At 44.0% G+C, this 22829-nt stretch overlaps 2 protein-coding genes across 2 annotated transcripts; both read left to right on the forward strand.

Moving 5' to 3' along the window:
- The first annotated feature begins 1041 nt into the window (after positions 1-1041).
- On the forward strand, positions 1042-4947 carry LOC110537972. Its single transcript, XM_021624461.2, has 3 exons — positions 1042-1452; positions 1727-3605; positions 3752-4947. Exons 2-3 carry the CDS (start codon positions 3176-3178, stop codon positions 4615-4617), a joined length of 1296 nt encoding a protein of 431 aa, XP_021480136.2. The 5' UTR covers positions 1042-1452; positions 1727-3175; the 3' UTR covers positions 4618-4947.
- A 14813-nt stretch (positions 4948-19760) lies between these two features.
- On the forward strand, positions 19761-22387 carry LOC100305204 (heme binding protein 2). Its single transcript, NM_001165108.1, is given in 7 exon segments — positions 19761-19816; positions 20065-20124; positions 20292-20373; positions 20787-20907; positions 21007-21146; positions 21381-21544; positions 21649-22387. Coding segments are annotated over 7 exon segments (648 nt in total). The 5' UTR covers positions 19761-19814; the 3' UTR covers positions 21728-22387.
- Positions 22388-22829: the final 442 nt, after the last annotated feature.

The raw sequence follows: 22829 nt of genomic DNA on the forward strand, positions 1-22829 counted from the left end.
AACACAATTCAGTCAACACCCCTGACTATTGTTTACTCAGAATCCCAGACAGAATAAATCTTCAAACATAGTCAGGAAAAAAAAATCCCAAAAATGGAGGGAGGTGGGTAGCCATGGTGACTGGATTGTGCTGTTCCCACAGGCTGTCTCCTTAGTTCTCTGGTTTTTGGGTGTGGCCTGTTTTGGACGTTATCCTCACATTTAGAAGAGTTGGTATTAAGGGTTATATTATTCTCTAATCTAGAGAAGAAATACAGAGATAGAGAGAGAGAGAAACACAGAACGAGAAAATCCCAAATGCAAGAATGTAGAAGCTCCAGCTTTACTTCTGACCATAAGTAAAAGTCTCACCCAGGTAGTCATATTTTCTTAGGTTGTTGGGTTTCTACTAGACCACGAGACAGAATCTCACCAGCAGATGAGGGTCCATTTTCAGGCTGTTGGTTTTTAAAAAAAAACTTTATTGCATTTATATACTGAATTTACTGTGTGAATAAATACATAAAGTTAGTTTTGAAATTGCAAATACAGACTGCATAGCAAACACAAGGGACAAAAGTGGACTTTGATCGCGAAGCAAAACATTTGAAACGTATAAGGAAATCGGGCTTTATGAAATACATCCCACAATTGACACTCCTGAAGTGACGTATGTGCGTAAAGGCACTACTCCTTGCATCTGCGTGTCAATAGAGCTCGCCAGTTTGTAGTCTTACAACCCGGAAATTAGTCATTCAGCTATCCCTAAACGCAAAAGGAAAGAATAGTGTTTAGGAATAATCACCGAAAATGAGGTCTGAGATTAACACAGGTTTAGTAGATTTTAGCAGTCAGTTAACATGACCTTGGTATGCTTTTTTCTAACATAAAAAATATTATCTCATGGAACAAAACATAAGATCTCCTAAACCTGGGTTTACCACATACCTTATTTTTGGCGTTTTCCAAAAATCCTACAAAAACACCATTAATTTTTTCCATAGGCTTAGTCCATGGCGCGGTTTTAGTGCCTACAAAAATACGTCATTACTATGTATCACTTTCGCAACGCAAAAACACCCCTCTCCTGCGAGAAGCGCATTCGGAATTTCTGTGTTTATGTTATGAAACCGTGTGCAGGCTCCAAAATGTTGACGGCGGCGACTCGAAGTCGTTTTACGCGGGAGCAAACAAGAATATTATTGCGTGAAGTCCATGCACGGCGGTTTTCTATTTATGGTACACCGACAAAACCGTTCAGAGTTTCCAATGCTCGGTCAGCCTGGGAGCAAGTAGCAGAGCGAGTGAGCTCCACTACCGTTGGGCTTCAGAAAACAGCCAACCAGTGCAGGAAGCGAATTAATGATCTTAAACGGAGACAAGGAATAAGAATATTTGAAAACAGATTGCCAAAACCCGTCTCTAACCTTACAGACAACAACTCTACTTCCTCAATTAAAATTGAGCATGCAGGTAGAGTACATCTATGATTACATTTAGGCAAATTAGGCCTACCAATTTCTATACTAGGAATTGCAGGCTATACATAGGGAAATCATGTGTAGATATTTGTTGATTACTTACTATGTTGGCTGCATTTTCCACATTTATAAAGTAGTGTGCAAGCAAACTACTTTATTTAAATATGTGTTGATTTGAGATTGCACCATGCTGGTTGAGTGTAAATGGGTGAGCTATGTGATTGGGGGATAAAATGATACATCATGGTAAGATTTTTCTATTCCAGAGCATCAAATTGGAGATGGCCTTGATATCAAAGCAGAGACGGCTGGTCCATCCCAGGCTGGAACACCACAACATGTTCCCCAACCTGATCCAACCCAGGCCTCTTCATTCCAAGCCCCTCAGGTCAGCTCACCGCAGATGAACCAATCTCAGGGACTGGGTCAGGGACAGCTCCTCAGAGCTCACATCCCGCTGATAAACTTCCAGCCCCTCATCCACGTCCAGCCCGCTTCCCAGGATTTCACAGTCCTCTGCCAGGTGCACCAGGCGGGCTATGCCATGCTACACAAGGAGATCATGGACACTAAAAACAGTATGGAGGAAATGCTGCATCCTGTGTTGTCCTCCATCAGCCACAGTCTGGAGAGACTTGCTAGTGCTGTTGAAAGGCTGTCCGATCCTAGGGAGTCACCACTACAGACTGTCACTCCCATCACAATGCCTCTCCAACACAGACTGAATGGACCGTCATACACCGATTCCACAGGAGTACATCCTTTGTGATGTTTGCTGGTTTCTTGCAATGTTGACGACTGTTTACTTCTGTTTTAACAATACAATGTCCTACAAGTATTTCAAGTAAAAAATATAAAAAATCATTAACCAAAAAATATGAACTAGGGTATGCTATCGAATGTATGGTGTGTTCATTGTTGCATGTATTTATTAGAATGCTTTCATAAGAGTGGTAAAATGTAGTCTATATAATTCAATCAAACCTGCTGTATTCACACTAGCGTTTTCCAAATGCATTGACTGGTTTTACTGTAGCCTATAAAAACCTACAACTATTTAGCCTACTAGACAGTAGACCCCTCAAAGGGAGACTTTGCTTTCACTTTTCAGAAGGAGAAGTGTATGTGTGTGGGGTAAAGTTTGTAAATCTGTAGAGAATTGCTTATGGTTTTGGAAGGCAATGTGCAGACCATGATTTAATGATGAAATCTTTCAATCTGTTTCTAAATGTTTTTGGGGGAATAAATATGCTGTGAACCACAGTATCATAAATGTAACCTATCACCTATCTATTACGAGTTATCTATAGGTCTAATGTCAAGAATTTCAAGAATCTAATCATTCAATATTGTGGTGATTGTTACTGTTTTGAAGAAGCGTTTATTTTGGGCACATTTTCCCCAACAAAGGGAGGGCAATATACTGCGCACGGCCGGTATCAACTGCGCAAGCGTATTGTATTTTGTGGTCCTGCGAATGGTAGCCCAGATTGTTTTGGAACGCCTGAACGGTGTCCAGTCCTTATTAGTGTTTTCCGTAACCGTAATAACCGTTGCTGTTTTGTAACTGAACAAACACCCATTTTGTAATTGTGTTTTTAATACGTTGCAGCCTTGAGATGAGTAGCCTAGGCTATGTAAACATTCAGAACACTATTGTGTCTTTCCGTCATTTTTAGCGTTTGCGCTTCGTTTATGGCTTTCCCTGAGAAAATATGGATTCCGATAACGATAAGAGAGATGGGAGGCCAGAGATCGAGATGCTTCATATGGAGAGGCAACGAAAGAAGCGTTTCAATGAGGAAGAGCTCAAAATACTCGTGCGTGAAGTGCAAGCTCGACGACCTGGCCCTGGCTACACCCGTGTTGCACAGGCCGCATGGGAAGATATCGCAGCAAAGGTGAGCGCTTCTTCGTTTGGATACCTCAGAACCGGGATGCAGTGCAAGAAGCGATACAATGACCTGATGCGCAGACAACCCTGTTATATCAAGAAGGGTCCTGGGTCAAAGAGGAAGCGAGTGAACAGGCAGACAGAAGCAAAACTTCACCATCCAACAGAAGAGGAGGAGCCTTTCCTCTCAGTCCGAACAAAACGTTATAAATTTGAGTTTGTGGATGGAGAAGGACCCATTGCATTACAAGGTAAATTTTATGGTTGAATTTTTTTTAAACATTAGTTTTTGTTAGCTTTGTAATGTGTGTGTGCCTACTACGTGATGTCATGTGGTAAAACAGTATGTAAGGAACACTAAATATAGCTTATTTTTCTATATTTTTTTCTTCCCTAGCGTTTCAGAATGAAGTTGGTTCCCAATGCATTGGGGTGGAGCTGGACAGTCCCTCGACTAACCACCTGGTTGATGGTCAACAGACTCTGGACGCTGCAGCATCGTCTGAGGCAAGCAGAGTCCCTCCACCCCAGACACACACGCCTGCCACTTCACCCAGGCCCACTTTACCCCAAACCAACCTCCAACCCCGGGTGAACGTAGTCAGATTGAACCTTGAAACTGGTACCCAGGTCAGCACACCCCAAGTGACTGGAACTGTCCACATCCCTCAGTCTCAGGGCACCCTTCAACCCCAAACCAATACACACCCGGTCACTGTTCAACCCCAGGCTGATGGTTTGCTTCAAGGTTATGCTCCATTCCACGTAAACATACCCCAAGTAGTGCCACTGCCACAGCAGACTACTCTACCCCAAGCCAACATATCACAGGCCTATATACCCCAAGCGAACCAATCAAAGGCTACTCTAGCCCAAGCCAACCAATCACAGGCCTATATACCCCAAGCAAACCAATCACAGGCCTATATGCCCCAGTCCACTGTGCAGCCTCAGACGAACATACCCCAAGTGAACCAACCTACGGTCCACATTCCTTTGATTGAGGTCCAACCACACATGCAGGTCCAGCTACCTCCTCAGGACCTGGCAGCACTGGTCCAGGTGCATCGCCAAGGTTACAACATGTTACAGAGGGAGCTGGTCAGTATGAGGAGCAGCATGGAGAGAGTGCTGCAGCCCTTGCTATCATCCATCAACAACAACCTGGAAAGACTGGTTAATGCTGTTGAACACCTCTCTGGGGTTAAGAGCACACCTCAGACCAACAGTGTTGTCCATGGTCATCATGATGCTCCCTCCTGACCTTGTTAGGTTACGTTCACCATCTATCTGAGAGTAGGACAGGATGTGTTCAGGTGGACGCAGAGCTCCTGTTTAAAGACTCTTTATGCTATTTCAAATGTCTACCATCCAGGTAGAGATGGACTAAAAACATTGAGTAAAGTTCTGTGCAGTAAATGTAACTCTAGGAATCTTTGTACTGTACATGCAGGTCCATTTTGTTATCAGAGATATGTTTCTCTTGTCGATGACTGTAAATAATGTATGCTCCCTTTTCTCAGTAATCTTTTTTTGTTCAAGGTGCCTAAGCCTCTATGGACCTCCTGTTGAGTTCCGAAATAAAATGTATTTTCAAAAAAAGTGTTCAAACAGTTATAATCCTGTCATTGTTCGTTAATGCACACATTCCACGAGGTCAACTTGAGCACAGGCCATTCATTTAGTATAGAAGTGTTCTGAACCTTTTTCTTAACCTGCTTGATCATTTTCTCAGAGGCATGATACAGACGGGGGGGAGGGATACAAAAAGAGAAGGCACCTCCATCACTTTGTCCTGCGCCCACACTGGAGAGCAAGTGAGGGAATCAGGGAAGACTGCAGAACACATGACATTTCAGTCCCGGGCTGTGTTTCTTCCTTCCTCCTTTACCCCTCCCTCCCTCACTCCGTCTTTACCTCCCTCTCTCCACCCTCAAATGATTGACATGTCGTCTCCTACAACCAAAGCTGAGGTGGGACGACTCTGGTGCTGCAGTTGCCACAGACGGTCTGGAAACCACTCAACTTTGTTAGTGTGGAAATGACAGCCTTATGACGTCTTCCCAGCAACATCAAGCATGCAGAACTAAACGGTAACAACTCAAAGACATCTCAGGACATCCAACCACTCCTGGGGGTCTACTTTCCTTCATCTCAACTAACATGAGAGAACTGGACAGGTGAAAGCAATGTACCAGTAGGCAGGCACCTCCAGAATATTAATCATTTATCATCTGGTACCATTCCCATCTGATCCACAACCTGTTTGGAAAGACTAAGTACTCAGTTAAACCTAAACAACTTGGCTGGAGTTATATGAAAAACCCAGCAGCGTTGCAGTTCTTGACACACTCAAACCTGTGCGCCTGGCACCGACTACCATACCCTGTTCAAAGGCACTTCAATATTTTGTCATGACCATTCACCCTCAATGGCACACATACACAATCCATATCTCAAGGCGTAAAAATCCTTCTTTAACCTGTCTCCTCCCCCTTCATCTACAGTGATATGAAATGGATTTAACAAGTGAAATCAATAAGGGATCATAGCTTTTACCTGGTCAGTCTATGTCATCCTAATGTTCTGTACACTGTATATTCATGAATACTAATCTGTTTACTCAAGTGGTGTGGGGCGGGGGGGGGGGGGGGGGGGGGGGTTGTTATGATTAAAACATGTCCCATTATGTCATCAAGTTGTGTTTAAACAGGAGTGTGACTTCCCTGAATCGTGGTTCCTTCATGATGTTATTTTACCTGACACAGAGAGACTGACGTGCCATCCGGAAGCTCAAACCCTGGATAGAGAGGCTCAGTGAATGTGGTGTGGAATGTGTCAGATGAGACTACAGTCGTGGCCAAAACTTTTGAGAATGACACAAATATTAATTTTCACAAAGTCCGCTGCCTCAGTTTGTATGATGGCAATTTGCATATACTCCAGAATGTTATGAAGAGTGATCAGATGAATTGCAAAGTCCTCTTTTGCCATGCAAATGAACTGAATCCCCAAAAAACATTTCCACTGCATTTCAGCCCTGCCACAAAAGGACCAGCTGACGTCATGTCAGTGATTCTCTCGTTAAAACAGGTGTGAGTGTTGACGAGGACAAGCCTGGAGATCACTCTGTCATGCTGATTGAGTTCGAATAATAGACTGGAAGCTTCCAAATGAGGGTGGTGCTTAGAATCATTGTTCTTCCTCTGTCAACCATTGTTACCTGCAAGGAAACACGTGCCGCCATCATTGCTTTGCACAAAAGGGCTTCACAGGCAAGGATATTGCTGCCAGTAAGATTGCACCTAAATCACCCATTTATCGGATCATCAAGAACTTCAAGGAAAGCGGTTCAATTGTTGTGAAGAAGACTTCAGGGCACCCAAGAAAGTCCAGCAAGCGCCAGCACCGTCTCCTAAAGTTGATTTAGCTGTGGGATTGGGGCACCACCAGTACAGAGCTTGCTGCCTGCTGAGGCAGGTGTGGGTGCATCTGCACTCACAGTGAGGCAAAGACTTTTGGAGGATGGCCTGGTGTCAAGAAGGGCAGCAAAGAAGCCACTTCTCTCCAGGAAAAACATCAGGAACAGACTGATATTCTGCAAAAGGTGCAAGGATTGGACTGCTGAAGACTGGGGTAAAGTAATTTTCTCTGATGGATCCCCTTTCCGATTGTTTGGGGCATCCGGAAAAAAGCTTGTCCGGAGGAGACAAGGTGAGCGCTACCATCAGTCCTGTGTCATGCCAACAGTAAAGCATCCTGAGACCATTCATGTGTGGGGTTGCTTCTCAGCCAAGGGAGTGGGCTCACTCACAATTTTGCCTAAGAACACAGCCATGAATAAAGAATGGTACCAACACATCCTACGAGAGCAACTTCTCCCAACCATCCAGGAACAGTTTGGTGACAAACAATGCCCTTTTCCAGCATGATGGAGCACCTTGCCATAAGGCAAAAGTGATAACTAAGTGGCTCAGGGAACAAAACATCAATATTTTGGGTCCATGGCCAGGAAACTCCCCAGACCTTAATCCCATTGAGAACTTGTGGTCCATCCTCAAAAGGCTGGTGGACAAACAAAACCCACAAATTCTGACAAACTACAAGCATTGATTATGCAAGAATGGGCTGCCATCAGTCAGGATGTGGGCCAGAAGTTAATTGACAGCATGCCAGGGTGGATTGCAGATGTCTTGAAAAAGAAGGGTCAACTCTGCAAATATTGACTCTTTACATCAACTTCATTTAATTGTCAATAAAAGCCTTTGACACTTATGAAATGCTTGTAATTATACTTCAGTACTCCATAGTAACATCTGACAAAAATATCTAAATACACTGAGGCAGCAGTCTTTGTGGAAATTAATATTCATGTCATTCTCAAAACTTTTGGCCACGGCTGTACACTGTTTTAGGCCCAGCCTTTGGAACTTTAGCTTTCCTGGATATAGCCACTATATTATGGTCACTACATCCAATGGGTACGGATACAGCTTTAGAACAAAGTTCTGCAACATTGGTAACCTTTTAATCAATACATTTGGATGATGTACAGTAGTTCCTGCACTATTTGTGAACACTCTGGTAGGTTGATTGATAACCCGAGCCAGATTACAGGCACTGGTTACAGTAAGAAGCTTCCGCTTGAATGGACAGCTTGATGAAAACCAGTCTATGTTCAGGTCACCCAGAAAATAGACCTCTCTGTCAGCATCACAAACATGATCAAGCATTGCACACATATTATCCAGATACTGACTGTTGACACTTGGTAGCCTATATCAGCACCCCAAAGAAGAGGATTTTGATGAGGCAGGTGAACATGCAACCACAACACTTCCACAACATTAGACATGACGTCCTCTCTAAGCTTTAAATGAATATGGCTCTGAACAAATACAGCAACCCCACAAGCATTCACATCTCTTCTGTGGGTGTTATATCCTTGTATTTCCACTGCTGCATCATCAAATGAATTATCTGCGTTTCAGAGATGGCTAATATATGTATGTCATCCGATGTTAACAAGTAATTTATTTCATTGATCTTTTTTTCTAAAGCTACATACAGTGGGGCAAAAAAGTATTTAGTCAGCCACCAATTGTGCAAGTTCTCCCACTTAAAAAGATGAGGAGGCCTGTCATTTTCATCATAGGTACAGTTCAACTATGACAGACAAAATGAGAAGAAAAAAAATCAAGAAAATCATATTGTAGGATTTTTAATGAATTTATTTGCAAATTATGGTGGAAAATAAGTATTTGGTCACCTACAAACAAGCAAGATTTCTGGCTCTCACAGACCTGTAACTTCTTCTTTAAGAGGCTCCTCTGTCCTCCACTCGTTACCTGTATTAATGGCACCTGTTTGAACCCCAAGCCAATACACCCCCAGTCATCGTCCAACCCCAGGCTGATGGTTTGCTTCAAGGTAACGCTCCATTCCACATAAACATACCCCAAGTAGTGCCACTGCCACAGCAGGCTACTCTACCCCAAGCCAACCTATCACAGGCCTATATACCCCAAGCGAACCAATTAAAGGCTGCTCTACCCTAAGCCAACCAATCACAGGCCTATATGTCTTCAGAACCTGGCATTACTGGTCAAGGTGCATCGTCAAGGTTACGACATGTTACAGAGGGAGCTGGTCAGCTCTCTGGGGTTGAGAACACACCTCAGACCAACAGTGTTGTCCATGGTCATCATGATACTCCCTCCTGATTGACCTTGTTAGGTTACGTTCACCATCTATCTGAGAGTAGAACAGGATGTGTTCAGGATGATGCAGAGCTCCTGTTTAAAGACTCTTTATGCTATTTCATATGTCTACTATTTAGGTAGAGACAGACAAAACATTTTTTGGAACTCCTATGAGTCTTGGTACTGAACACGCAGTGGAATAAAGTTCCATTTTGTTGTCAGAGATACTGTATGTTTCTTATGACTGTACATAGTTTGTACTCATTTTTCTCAATACTCTTCTTTGGTTCAGTATGTCAAGGTGCCTAACACTCTATGGTCCTCCATTTGAGTTCCTAACAAAAGGTATTCACCCAGTAAGAAAATAAACAGTGATCATGTAACCATGGGAGAGAAAAAGAGGGGTATTCGGAAAGAGATAAGGCAACTACCTCCCTTCCTTCATCCCAGAGCAAGCCAAGGAAACAGGGTAGACCGCAGAACACATGACAGTTAACATTAGTCTCGGGCTGTGATGTGGTGTGTTCCTTGATGGACAGAAGACTTGTTGGTTTATTTTTGGCCCAGCAATTGGGGCACTTAATTGGGTTATTGAGCTATGACCAGATGGGCAGTATTTCTGCTACATGTATTTGAAATATAGAATTGAATTACTTCTGTGTATTTTGTATTACACTGGGCTGAACTACACTCTAATGTATTTTGTAACAAAATACTTTTGAAAACCGTGATTTGAAGGTGTGACAGTACCCAGGAGGTTCCTGGTGGAGAGCCAAACGAGATCACCAGGTTGGAAACCGAGAGCCTCACTGCGGTTGCGGTCCGCCTGCTCCTTCTGATGGTGGATGGCGCTCTGGAGCGTCATGTGGGCATCGTTCCAAACCTCCTCTGTGCGCCTGAACCACTCATCCACCGCAGGAGCTTCAGTCTGGCTCAGGGTCCACGGAGCTAGGGCTGGATGATAGCCTAGGACACACTGGAAGGGGGTCAGCCCGGTGGAGGAGTGACGCAGTGAATTCTAGGCGTACTCCGCCCAGGGAAGGAACCGTGCCCGCTCCCCCTGCCAGTCCTGGCAGTGACGTGAGTGAGGCTGACCGTGACTCTCAGCTTCTCCATGAAGGTTCTCCATACCCGTGATGTGAATTGGGGGCCACGGTCAGAGACGATGTCCTCCGGAAGGCCATAGTGCCGAAAGACCTGCTAGAACAGTGCCTCAGAGACCTGGATAGCGGTAGGGAGACCAGAGAGAGGGATAAAATGGCAGGATTTAGAGAATCTTTCCACAACAACCATAATAGTAGTGAAACCATCAGAAGAGGGGAGATCAATGAACTAAATCAATGGACAGATGAGACCAAGGCCACTTAGGCACGGGAAGATAAAGGAGATTCCATACTGGAGCGTGCAGGGGAGATTTAGTTTGGGCACATATGGAGCAGGAGTTTACATAACGAGCAACGTCCTGCACCAAGGTGGGCCACCCGTACTTTCCGGAGATTGAATAGTGCGGGTGATACCTGGGTGTCCAGCGATGAGAGATGTGTGCTCAGGTCAACAGCCGATCCCTTATCCCTGTGGGAACGTAGGTGCGCTCTGGAGGCCAGGTAGTAGGCGTGGGTTCCCTCTCCGGTGCCTGGTGAATGTCCACATCTACGTCCCAAAGCATGGGGGCAATGACTCAGGAGGGCTGAATGATGGGCGCACTCAGGACAGGAACCTCTCCCAAATCGTAGAGATGGGACAGGGCATCGGCTTTAATGTTCTTTGAACCTGGGCGATATGACAAGGTGAAGTCAAATCTTGTGTAGAAAAGGGCCCACCTTGCTTGGCGCGGGTTCAGCCGCCTCGCTGTCCGTATGTACTCCAGGTTTCGATGGCCGGGGAGGATGAGAAATCAGTCCTTGGCGCCCTCCAGCCAGTGACTCTACTCCTCTAATACCAACTTCACCACCAAAAGCTCCCGGTCACCGACGTCATAGTTCCTCTCTAAAGGAGACATTTTTTTTTGAGTACATGGATACAATTTCTGTGGGTTACCTTGACGTTGGGACAGAATGGCCCCCACGCCCACTTCTGAAGCGTCCACCTCCACCACAAAAGGCAACGTAGGAACTGAGTGTTTCAGCAAAGGGGCGGAGGTGAAATGCCCCTTCAGTATATGGAAGGGCTCATCGGCTCCAGGACTAAACTACAACTCACGGTGACCACCCTTGAGGTGAGAGGACAGGCTATGGAGCTGAAGGTCCTAATGAAGCAGGGGTAAAAGATGGCAAACCCCAAGAACCCTTTTATGGTGGTTGGTACTGGCCAAGACCTGACTGCATTGACCGTCCTCTCCTCCATCATCACTCCCTGTGGACTGATCTGGTATCCGAAGAAGGAGACAGCGACCTGATGAAACTGGCACTTCTCCACTTTCACGTACAAGTGATTCTCCAGGAGGCGTTCCAGGACCACTCTGACGTGGGCGATGTGATCCTCCAAGGTGGCCGAGTAGACCAGGATGTCATCGATATACACAACCACCTGCCGCCCGAGCATGTCCCGGACACCTCGTTAACGAATGTCTGGAACACCGACGGAGCATTGGCTAATCCATAAGACATCACCAAAATCTCGTAGTGTCCAGACATCATGCTGAATGCTGTTTTCCATTCGTCCCCCTCCCGGATGCGGATCAGATTGTAGGCACTCCTCAGGTCCGCGGAGCTGTTTGATCGCACCTGGCATCAGGAGAGGTTAGCGGTACTTGGTGGTGATGGAATTGAGGCCTCTGTAATCAATGCGCGGGCGTAGACCTCCATCCTTCTTGGCCACGAAAAAGAAGCCTGCCCGACGCATGGGAGGTGGACGTGCTGATGAAACCCTGTTGGAGAGCCTCCTGGATGTACTCCTCCATAGACTTGGTTTCAACCACCGACAGAGGGTAGATGCGGCTGTGTGGAGGTGCAAAGCCTGCAACAGGTCGATGGCACAGTCCCAGGGGCAATAAGGAGGGAGACAGGTGGCACGGGTCTTGGAGAAAACCTCCCGGAGATCCGTGTATACCTCTGAGATATTGGGCTGGAGGGCAACCACAGGACTCTCAACCGACGTGGAACCACAGGGTAAAGGAAAGCAGGTCCTCGGCATTCGGTGCCCAGACGGTGATTTTCATCCTCGACTATGAGATGGTAGGGTCATGACGTTGGACCCACGGGTGGCCGAGGACGACTTTGTGTATGGGTGCATTGATGATGAGGAAGAAAAGGCTTTCTTGATGCGCGGGTTCCACTGTGAGGGTGAGTGGTGTTGTGATGTGCGTTATTGTGCCGGATCCCAATGGTCGAGTATCCAGTGCTTGGACCAGAAAAGGAAAGGTGAGCGGGTATGAGGTGATGTTCAGAGAGGAGGCAAGGGCATCCTCCCAGCCAGTGAAATGGAAACCAGAAAAGGTTTGGATAGAAAGTGATGATAATGGACTACTCACACCTACCCTGGGAGACGGATGATCACAGGGCTGCCCCTCTGCCCTATTGGACACCGGGTTGGAGTGCACCAGACACCGCTGAAGCTAGTGCCCCTCCTGACCAAAATAGGAACAGAGCCCCAGCTGTCTCCAACGACACCACTCTGCCACCAATGACACCACTCTGTCTCCAACGACACCACTCTGCCACGGGGAGGTGTGTGACCCCTATCTCCATGGGTTCAGGCTCTGTTTCAGGATAGCCAAAGGAGGAAGGCGAGAGATGAGGGGGGTGCTGGCGCTCTTGAAGAGAGCCATCGCTATGAGCGCGTCCAAGGAAAGGTTGTCGTCCCGACACGCCAACTCCGCCTGGACCTCTTCGCGCAGTCCTCAACGGAATCAGGTGCGGAGCTGGGGGCTGCCACAGTCCGGAAGGTGAAGGCATACTCCGCAGCGGTCTGGGCACCCTGCCGAAGTTGGAGTAATCGCTCTCCTCCCTCTCTGCCCTCAGGTGGATGATTGAAGACTGCTCTGAACAGAGCCATGAACCTCTCATGCCATGAACCCGATGGAGTCCCTGGGAGGGACAATAGGGCATCGCTGACCTAGGCGGACTTCTGGATGGGCTTGGGGACTGGCTCTCTGGGATGACATGTGGTAGAGGATCCTCACGCTATTAGGAGATTAATCCTCTCGAGTGTTGTCGAGGTGGTGGAGAATGCGAAGGACCTTATCCATTACCGTACCCAGTTGAGTCAGCTGGTCGTGGTGTTGACGGAGTAGGTGTTCCTGTCCATCGACCATGTGGGCGATATCCTTAACTTCTGCTGCTTCCAATTCTTGAGAGGAAGTATTCTATAACGTATACGCAGGGAGTCAGGAAGCAGGTGAAGAAGGTGGCATTAATAATAAGAAACATGAAGATAATCAAAACAGGAGTAGCGTACTGAAGGTAAACAAAACCAATACTGCCTGAATACTGAGTCTACTGAGGGATAAATAAAGGGAGAGTAATCAAGGTGATGATGAAGTCCAGGTGTACTTAATGATGTGGAGCAGGTGCACGAAATGATGGTGCCTGGACCGGTGGTTGGTAGACCGGCGACATCGAGCGCCGGAGTGGGGGAGCGGGAGTAGGCGTGACACACCTTGTAGAGTCCATCCCTTTACATCAAGAGATGTGCATATCTTGTACTTTGTGTCAGTCGCACAGCACGTTGTCACGTAAGTACATAATAAATATTTCAGAGTTTAGCTGTCACAAGTCCACCTTAACAGATTGTGAGATAGTGACAGGATGTTTTCGACAGATAAATAGTCGGTGGGTGTCTCAACCTGGTCACACATACTATCCCTATAGTATTGTTATAGTACTGGGGTACGTTTAGTTCACTTCAAGTGTTTGCGTGACAGTTTGAACTGAACAACACGTTTCCCCAAAACAGTGTGCACCATTCTTCAACAGTCTTTGAGGTATGTTTGCTCCAGTTTGATTGTATAATCTATATGGGTATGATCATTTGACATTGCAAAACTTGTGTAGTACATCATACTCAATCGCACTCAAGGCCACGATAAACACAACGTTCTTCAACTCTTCAAGTGCCGTTTCAGTTGAATTAAACATTGTACTGTATTCTGTTGTACTGAACGCATCCTGGGTATTCTAAGTGGGCGTGTAGGCACTGCTCCATTGTCCCTCTGTAGAATTGAGTTCATCACAGGGATCTGACCTTGGTGTGATTCTGGAACAACAACAACAAAGGGACACCCACCATTCCCTCCAAGAATGGTTAAAGCAGGTATCATGTGACCTGTGATAGTACATAGAAACAAAGCAGCAATGCTCACGGGATGTGTGAACCACCTCCCCCATGCACTATTACTACAGTCTACTAGAAAGGTCAAACGTTATTTGGTGCAATGTCTTTGTCCCTGCTAGACTTGTCCCTGCTAGACTATGGAGCCCAAGGTAGCTATTCAAGACCAGTTAGGCCTGTACACACACAGTGAACTGTACTCTAGTGATTTGTGTTGGAACAGGGTGTCTCGTGCTCTGAGAGAAATAAAAACACCTCTGATGTTTCCTTCAAATACTCTCAGAGACAGGCAGTATTTCTGTTACACATACACTGTATTTAAAATACGCATTTTAATTACTTCTGTGTATACTTTCATTTAAATTACACTGGGTTAAACTACACTCCACTGTATTTTTTATTTTGTATTTGTATTTTGTCATTGTATTTTGTGATTTTTGCCCATGTCTGGTGATGATGCCATGGAAACTTTCACAGCATGCAACTTCGTGATCCTGATTGAATCAAGCTAAAGTAACACGCTTTGGCTAAGAAGTTGACCTAAAGCACATGTGCTTGCTCCACACAGAACAGGAATAAGAGAGGGGATCATTTGAGTTATTTTGAGTTTGTCTTCGCCTGAGGTTGAAGTCACCAAGTGAAGGCCGTCGCCCGTTGAGCACCTGAGGTGGTGACCAGCTGACATCACAGGCGATGTCAGAGGTTTGTTAAAGGTCATGACCTTTGACAATATTCTAACTGTGAAAGCTGAAAGGCCTGAGGGGGTTAAACAACAACCCTCTCAATGGCATTACCCCAACTGGGCATCTCTCCAATGCAAACTGACCTGACTTTGCATGGGGGGATTTTTTATATCTATTTTTTTTATCTAGGGCAGGGTTCATTCCATGATCACATCCATCTCGATATTCAGTGGCTTCCTTTTTCTTATCTCTTTTCCTGCACTGGTGTGAAAGACCTGGAATAGATTAAATCAAATTCACAGTGAGAAATGCCATTTTGTATTTATCTACAGTGTTCAGCTTCAGATCAGCTCATGAGAAGGGAAGGAGACGAGGAGAGGAAGACATTTTAGTCTATTGAGATACACCCCAGAGTTATTTTTTTCTAGGCTACTCTCCTCTTTGTGGGGGTCAAAGTTGAACTCTTAGGGTCATGCAAGTGCTGTCTTGTCTGTTTTTATAGGTGGGGAATATGGTTTGATATGAATTAGGAAATGTTCGTCCAATGTGTATTTGATATTTCACTCAACATTATAATGACATCATAATTTCACATTAAAGACGGTTTTAACCAATTCATCCCTCATTGACAGGTAATGACACATAAACATGTTAAAATGAGGTGATGATGATGGTTGGACCAGACAAATAATAAAGAAAACTGATGAAGTCTTTAATTGATTTAATATCAGAGAATAATATCATACCAATGCAGCATACTTATATTTACTTTAATAGGTGAAACACCACTGACAGGGTCCTCAGTAGGAGTACACTGAATCCTTGTTTACACCTTGCGCTGACATGTGAGTTTCGTGATCTTACCAATTGTATTAAAATGTGTCTCTTATCCGTCCAATGTGTCCGCATTGTGACCAGACTAGCTGGTGACTAGCTGGTGCCTCCGTGTATGCTAATTATTTGACAGTCATTCTTACAAAATAATATAACTCCATGCTGCTGAAAAGGCAGCTAGACAACATCCAGGCCACCTACAACAAAGACTACCACTATGCTGTGGGATATGACAGGTGAGAGCACGAATACAAATCCAATGGGAGGTGCATGGTAGACTGAGAACATCTGAGAAAATGTGTTTTGAGGGCAACAAAGATATTAACTAAGACATGTGTCTCTGATCTGGTGGCACTATAATCCAAAATCAATATGCCACGTATTACTGTACATGTCTTAGAATTTGCTCATTCTTATTCAGGGTTCAGTTTGTTAGGGAGGTGCCTTGCCCACCCCCCCAGACCAATAATTAGAACTCTGTACATACTGACATGTTCTAACAATGTGGGGGTGAATGTAGATGTAGACAGATATACATTTGTACTAAAGTCTGTTTGTCAAAAGGGAAGTTACTTTTCATAAACTACTACATCCAATGTTGAACATGATTTGAAACTTTGTCTGTGTTAAGTTTGTTTCCTTAAATACAGTCGTGGCCAAAAGTTTGAGAATGACACAAATATTAATTTCCACAAAGTTTGCTGCTTCAGTGTCTTTAGATAGTTTTGTCAGATATTACCATGGAATACTGAAGTATAATTACAAGCATTTCATAAGTGTCAAAGGCTTTTATTGACAATTACATGAAGTTGATGCAAAGAGTCAATATTTGCAGTGTTCACCCTTCTTTTTCAAGTCCTCTGCAATCTGCCCTGATATGCTGTCAAGTAACTTCTGGGCCACATCCTGACTGATGGCAGCCACTTCTTGCAAAATCAATGCTTGGAGTTTGTCAGAATTTGTAGGTTTTGTTTGTCCACCCGCCTCTTGAGGATTGACTACAAGTTCTCAATGGGATTAAGGTCTGGGGAGTTTCCTGGCCATGGACCCAAAATATTGATGTTTTGTTCCCCGAGCCACTTAGTTATCACTTTTGCCTTATGGCAAGGTGCTCCATCATGCTGGAAAAGGCATTGGAAAAGGAGCTGAATCAACTTTAGGAGACGGTCTTGGCGCTTGCTGGACTTTCTTGGGAGCCCTTAAGCCTTCTTCACAACAATTGAACCGCTCTCTTAGAAGTTCTTGATGATCCTATAAATGGTTGATTTAGGTGCAATCTTACTGGCAGCAATATCCTTGCCTGTGAAGCCCTTTTTGTGCAAAGCAATGTTGACGGCACGTGTTTCCTTGTGGGTAACCATGGTTGACAGATGAAGAACAATGATTCCAAGCACCACCCTCCTTTTGAAGCTTCCAGTCTGTTATTCAAACTCAATCAGCATGACAGAGTGATCTCCAGCCTTGTCCTCATCAACACTCACGCCTGTGTTAACGAGAGAATCACTGATGTGATGTCAGCTGGTCCTTTTGTGGCAGGGCTGAAATGCAGTGGAAATGTTTTTTTGGAATTCAGTCATTTGCATGGCAAATAGAGACTTTGCAATTAATTGCAATTCATCTGATCACTCTTCATAACATTCTGGACTATATGCAAATTGCCATCATACAAACTGAGGCATCAGAATTTGTGAAAATGTATATTTGTGTCATGCTCAAAACTTTTGGCCACGACTGTACAGTTGAAGTCGGAATTTACATACACTTAGGTTGGAGTCATTAAAACAAGTTTTTCAACCACTCCACAAATGTCTTGTTAACAAACTATAGTTTTGGCAAGTTGGTTAGGACATCTACTTTGTGCATGAAACAAGTCATTTTTCCAACAATTGTTTACAGACAGATTATTTCACTTGACTCACTGTATCACAATTCCAGGGGGTCAGAAGTTTACATACACTAAGTTGACTGTGCCTTTAAACAGCTTGGAAAAGTCCAGAAAATAATGTCATGGCTTTAGAAGCTTCTGATAGGCTAATTGACATAATTTGAGTCAATTGGAGGTGTACCTATGGATGTATTTCAAGGCCTACCTTCAAACTCAGTGCCTCTTTGCTTGACATCATGTGAAAATCAAAAGAAATCAGCCAAGACCTCAGAAAAAAAATTGTAGACCTCCACAAGTCTGGATCATCCTTGGGAGCAATTTCCAAATGGCTGAAGGTACCACGTTCATCTGTACAAACATATCGTCGTCATATCACTCAGAAAGGAGACGCATTCTGTCTCCTAGAGATGAACATACTTTGGTTCGAAGTGTGCAAATCAATCCCAGAACAACAGCAAAGGACCTTGTGAAGATGCTGAAGGCAACAGGTACAACAGTGTCTATATCCACAGTAAAACGAGTCCTATATCGACATAACCTGAAAGGCCGGCTCCAAAACCGCCATAAAAAAGCCAGACTACGGCTTTGAACTGCACATGGGGATAAAGATCGTACTTTTTGGAGAAATGTCCTCTGGTCTGATGAAACAAAAATAGAACTGTTTGGCCATAATTACCATCATTATGTTTGGAGGAAAAAGGGGGAGGCTTGCAAGCCGAAGAACATCATCCCATCCGTGGAGCACGGGGGTGGCAACATCATGTTGCGGGGGTGCATTGCTGCAGGATGGACTGGTGCATGTCACAAAATAGATGGCATCATGAGGCAGGAAAATTATGTGGATATATTGAAGCAACATCTCAAGACATCAGTCAGGAAGTTAAAGCTTGGTCGCAAATGGGTCCTCCAAATGGACAATGACCCCAAGCATACTTCCAAATTGTTGGCAAAATGGCTTAAGGACAACAAAGTCAAGGTATTGGAGTGGCTATCACAAAGCCCTGACCTCAGTCCTATAGAAAATCTGTGGGCAGAACTGAAAAAAGCGTCTTTGAGCAAGAAGGCCTACAAACCTGACTCAGTTACACCAGCTCTGTCAGGAGGAATGGGCCAAAATTCATCCAACTTATTGTGGGAAGCTTGTGGAAGGCTACCCGAAAAGTTTGACCCAAATTAAACAATTTAAAGGCAATGCAACCAAGTACTAATTGAGTGTATGTAAACTTCTGCCCCACTGGGAATGCGATGAAAGAAATACAAGATGAAATAAATAATTCTCTCTACTATTATTCTGACATTTCACGTTCTTAAAATAAAGTGGTGATCCTAACTGACGTAAGACAGGGAATTTTTACTCTGATTAAAATGTCAGGAATTGTGAAAAACTGAGCGCAAATGTATTTGGCTAAGGTGTATGTAAACTTCTGACTTCAACTGTATATGCCAAACAAATCCTCTCCAGCTCTTCGGTCAAACTCGAGTGGTGGTGAATACAGTATGATTATAATGAACATAAAATCTTGGGTAATTGAGTCAGATACCATATCAGGACAAAGGGTCCATGTTAGCACCAGTTATAAACAAGGCTTCTTACTCCATTCCTCACTAGTGATTGGTAAAGTCGACCCAGAAGTGCTCAGTGAACAAACTGAATACATCCAAGTGCTATTTACTTCCTCTAAACGTGGCAGCCAAGCTGTTATTGCGAAACAGACTTTCTATTTTCCAAAAAGAAATATATAACAGTCTACTACAAGTGACGGATCTCGTCACAGCCTCTTTCTCATTATCCTATGCTCTTTTTCAAAGACCCATCAAGACTGATCGTCTCGCATTATCTAACTTGGCACACACATTTATAAACCACCTGGTTTTCTCTTCAGCTGGTTAAATAATCCCATTGCACATATTTGTTGAGGCCCCCAGGCCATTCTGCAGTGAAGTGGGTGTGTCTCACAAGTTTTGGGAAGGGGTCCAGGATTTCTTTCATAACCCTCAGTTGGTATAAATAGTTTCTCTGCAAGCATTTCCCTCAGGCCAGTGGATGCATCTGAACTGAGCTGATCTAAAAGACACACATTCAGCACAATGTAAGTAGAAATGATAGTCTCATTGCTTTGATATGTTTCATTTGACTTGTGATGGTGTTAATTATTAAAGGGAGAATGATTTCTATAGAAATTGGAAGTTGTAGTATCATCATTTGGAAACTGTCTTAAAGTATTACAATATATTGCAATAGTAATCATTAATGTCTGAATAATAGATTTTTCATGTGGTGTGGTCACTGACGGTTTAAACTTCTAATAATGACACTGACTGTTTGTGTGTACTTCAGGGTTTATTTTGTAGGGTTGGTTGGCTTGCTTCTCATCTTGACTGCTGAAGCCAGAGTTGGGTAAGGAAGTTATAACGCACATCTGTTATTACTTTCCTCACATCGTAACCACACGTTTCAGAAATCACACGCATAGTGAATGTTTGAATATTCATATTGAATAATGATGTTGTGCAATATTTTCTGAATTTCTCCATGATTGATTTGTTTTCCACTGATCCCTATAGGATCTCCTCTGAGTCTAGCTTCTGCACCGAGTCAAGGGAATGTCTGCTGTATGATCTGGTGTGCAAGAATGACGATTATGAGGTGAGTTCATTGTAAAGCACAAATTAATGGCACATAAAACGGAGTCAGGGGTGTTATTTGTGACCACATTTTTTGGGGGATCGTTTCTGTCAGGGTTGCAGATAAAATACATTTTCATTTTCATCAGAATATCGTTTATCAACATGATAATAATAATGATCATTTTCCAAAAATTTTTAAAAACAGACGAATTGTACCTGCATGCGTAAAACAGGAGCTTCCCCCAATCCCCTCCCTGCTACCAAGGTGCCATCCACCTGACAAGTCCCCAAGTCCCCAAGCCCCAGAAACCAGGATTCCCACCACTTTCTACTGGACCATGACACCAAAGTTGCTCCCCCTGCATCCAACATCCGTAACTCAACACGTTCTCCAACACAGGACTCTGAGTAAAGTTTGTGTCTGTGTTACAGGTGCGCCACTATGACTCGGTGAAATGGGTGTCGACAGACGAGGAAAGCTACTTCATGGACAAGGCCACTTACACTGCCTTCCGGAGACTCTTCAAATACATCACCGGATCCAACGAGGCTGGTGTGTGTGTGTGTGTGTGTGTGTGTGTGTGTGTGTGTGTGTGTGTGTGTGTGCATATTGATCTATTTGTGTGTGTGTGGATGCACATTTTTCCTATAGGCGTCAACATTGACATGACAACTCCGGTGACTGTCAAAATTGAGGAGAAGAAGAGGTTGTGGCAGTCGTCTGTCTTCACCCTCAACTTCCTCCTGCCGTCTGACTATCAGTTGGCTCCTCCCCAACCCACTGATGGCAGTGTAAGACCCAATAGTCCCTACAGCTTATGCAGCTTTTCTAGAGTGCCAGGTGGTTGGGGTTTGCCGTTTTGGGACTATTCTATTGGTGCCATTGTGCAAGAAAAGCTTAACCGAGCGCAGTTAAAATATTAAAAATAACACAAATACCATTTGAACCCAGGTCAAGTATGTCATGTTTTTTTTTTTAAAGACCGTGGTTAACAATGTGGATGTCTTTGTGATTTCCCCGTGCAGGTGTATTTTACAGAGACGCCAGACATGAAAGTGTACGTGAGGAGCTACGGTGGATGGATGATGTCTTTGACATCCAGTGTAAACTCTATGCTGCTGAAAAGGCAGCTAGACAACGTCCAGGCCACCTACAACAAAGACTACCACTATGCTGTGGGATATGACAGGTGAGAGCACAAATCCTTCAATGTACTCATATCCAACATCCAACACAATTCCACCAAAATACTTTTTCAAACATACTTTAATATTTTGTGTATGTGTCCTACAGCCCAATGAAGATTCTGAATAGGCACAACGAGGTGTGGTACATGGTTGAGGGAGAGCCTGTGTGCCCTACCTCCTCCTAAACATCCTCCTCCATTACTGCTGAGTCTGGCATAACCACTTTGAGGAGGACCAATGGGAGGTGCATGGTAGACTGAGAACATCTGAGAAAATGTGGTTTGGGGGCAAAAAATATATTAACTAAGACATGTGTCTCTGATCTGGTGGCACTATAATCCAAAATCAATATGCCACATACTATAGAGTGTATACATATGTCTTAGAATGTGCTCATTCTTATTCAGTGTTCAGTTTGTTAGGAAGGTGCCTTGCCCACCCCCCCCCCCAGCCCCATAATTCGAACTCTGTACGTATTGACATGTTCTAACAATGTGGGGTGAATGTAGATGTAGACAGGGATACATTTGTACTAAAGTCTGTTTATGAAAAGTAACTTCCCTTTTGACAAACTACTACATTCAATGTTGAACATGATTTGGATCTTTTGTCTGTGTTGAGTTTGTTCCCTTAAATATATGCCAAACAAATCCTCTCCAGCTCTTTGGTAAAACTTGAGTGGTGGTGAATACAGTAGGATTATAATGAACATAAAATCTTGGGTCATTGTGTCAGAAACCATATTTGTTACATAGTCTGTCCATGAGAGACTATGATGAACATTACAAATGAATTTTTTTCCAGTCACTCCTTTCACAAATACAGTGAAGTCATATTTGAAAGCCATAAAAATCTCCTTTGTTTGTTATTATTCATCGGTGCCCAACATAAGACCACTATACGCCACTTTTTTGCCACTCAGGGCATGTTCTAAGAAAACATCTCAAATACAGATCACAAGTAAGTACACTCTTAGAAAAAAAGGGTTCCAAAAGGGTTCTTTACTGAGGAATGAGGTTCAACCAAGAACTAATTTGATCAGAAGAACCCTTGTTGGAAGACAACGGTTCTTTATCAGTCAAAGGGTTCTACCTAGAACCTTTAACATCCTAAGAACCATTTTTGGAAGAAAAGGTTATTGGATAATTATTTGGAAGGCAAGAAGGATTCTATATGGAACATTATATAATATTTCCCAGCATGCTCTTTTTCAGGGAGATTTTCCGAATAGATTGTTTTACTGTAATATCTGTGTTTTTGCATGTACTGTACATTGATCAGTTGATT

This window comes from Oncorhynchus mykiss, chromosome 12 (genome assembly GCF_013265735.2).
Source record: "Oncorhynchus mykiss isolate Arlee chromosome 12, USDA_OmykA_1.1, whole genome shotgun sequence".
Classification (NCBI taxonomy): Eukaryota; Metazoa; Chordata; class Actinopteri; order Salmoniformes; family Salmonidae; genus Oncorhynchus; species Oncorhynchus mykiss.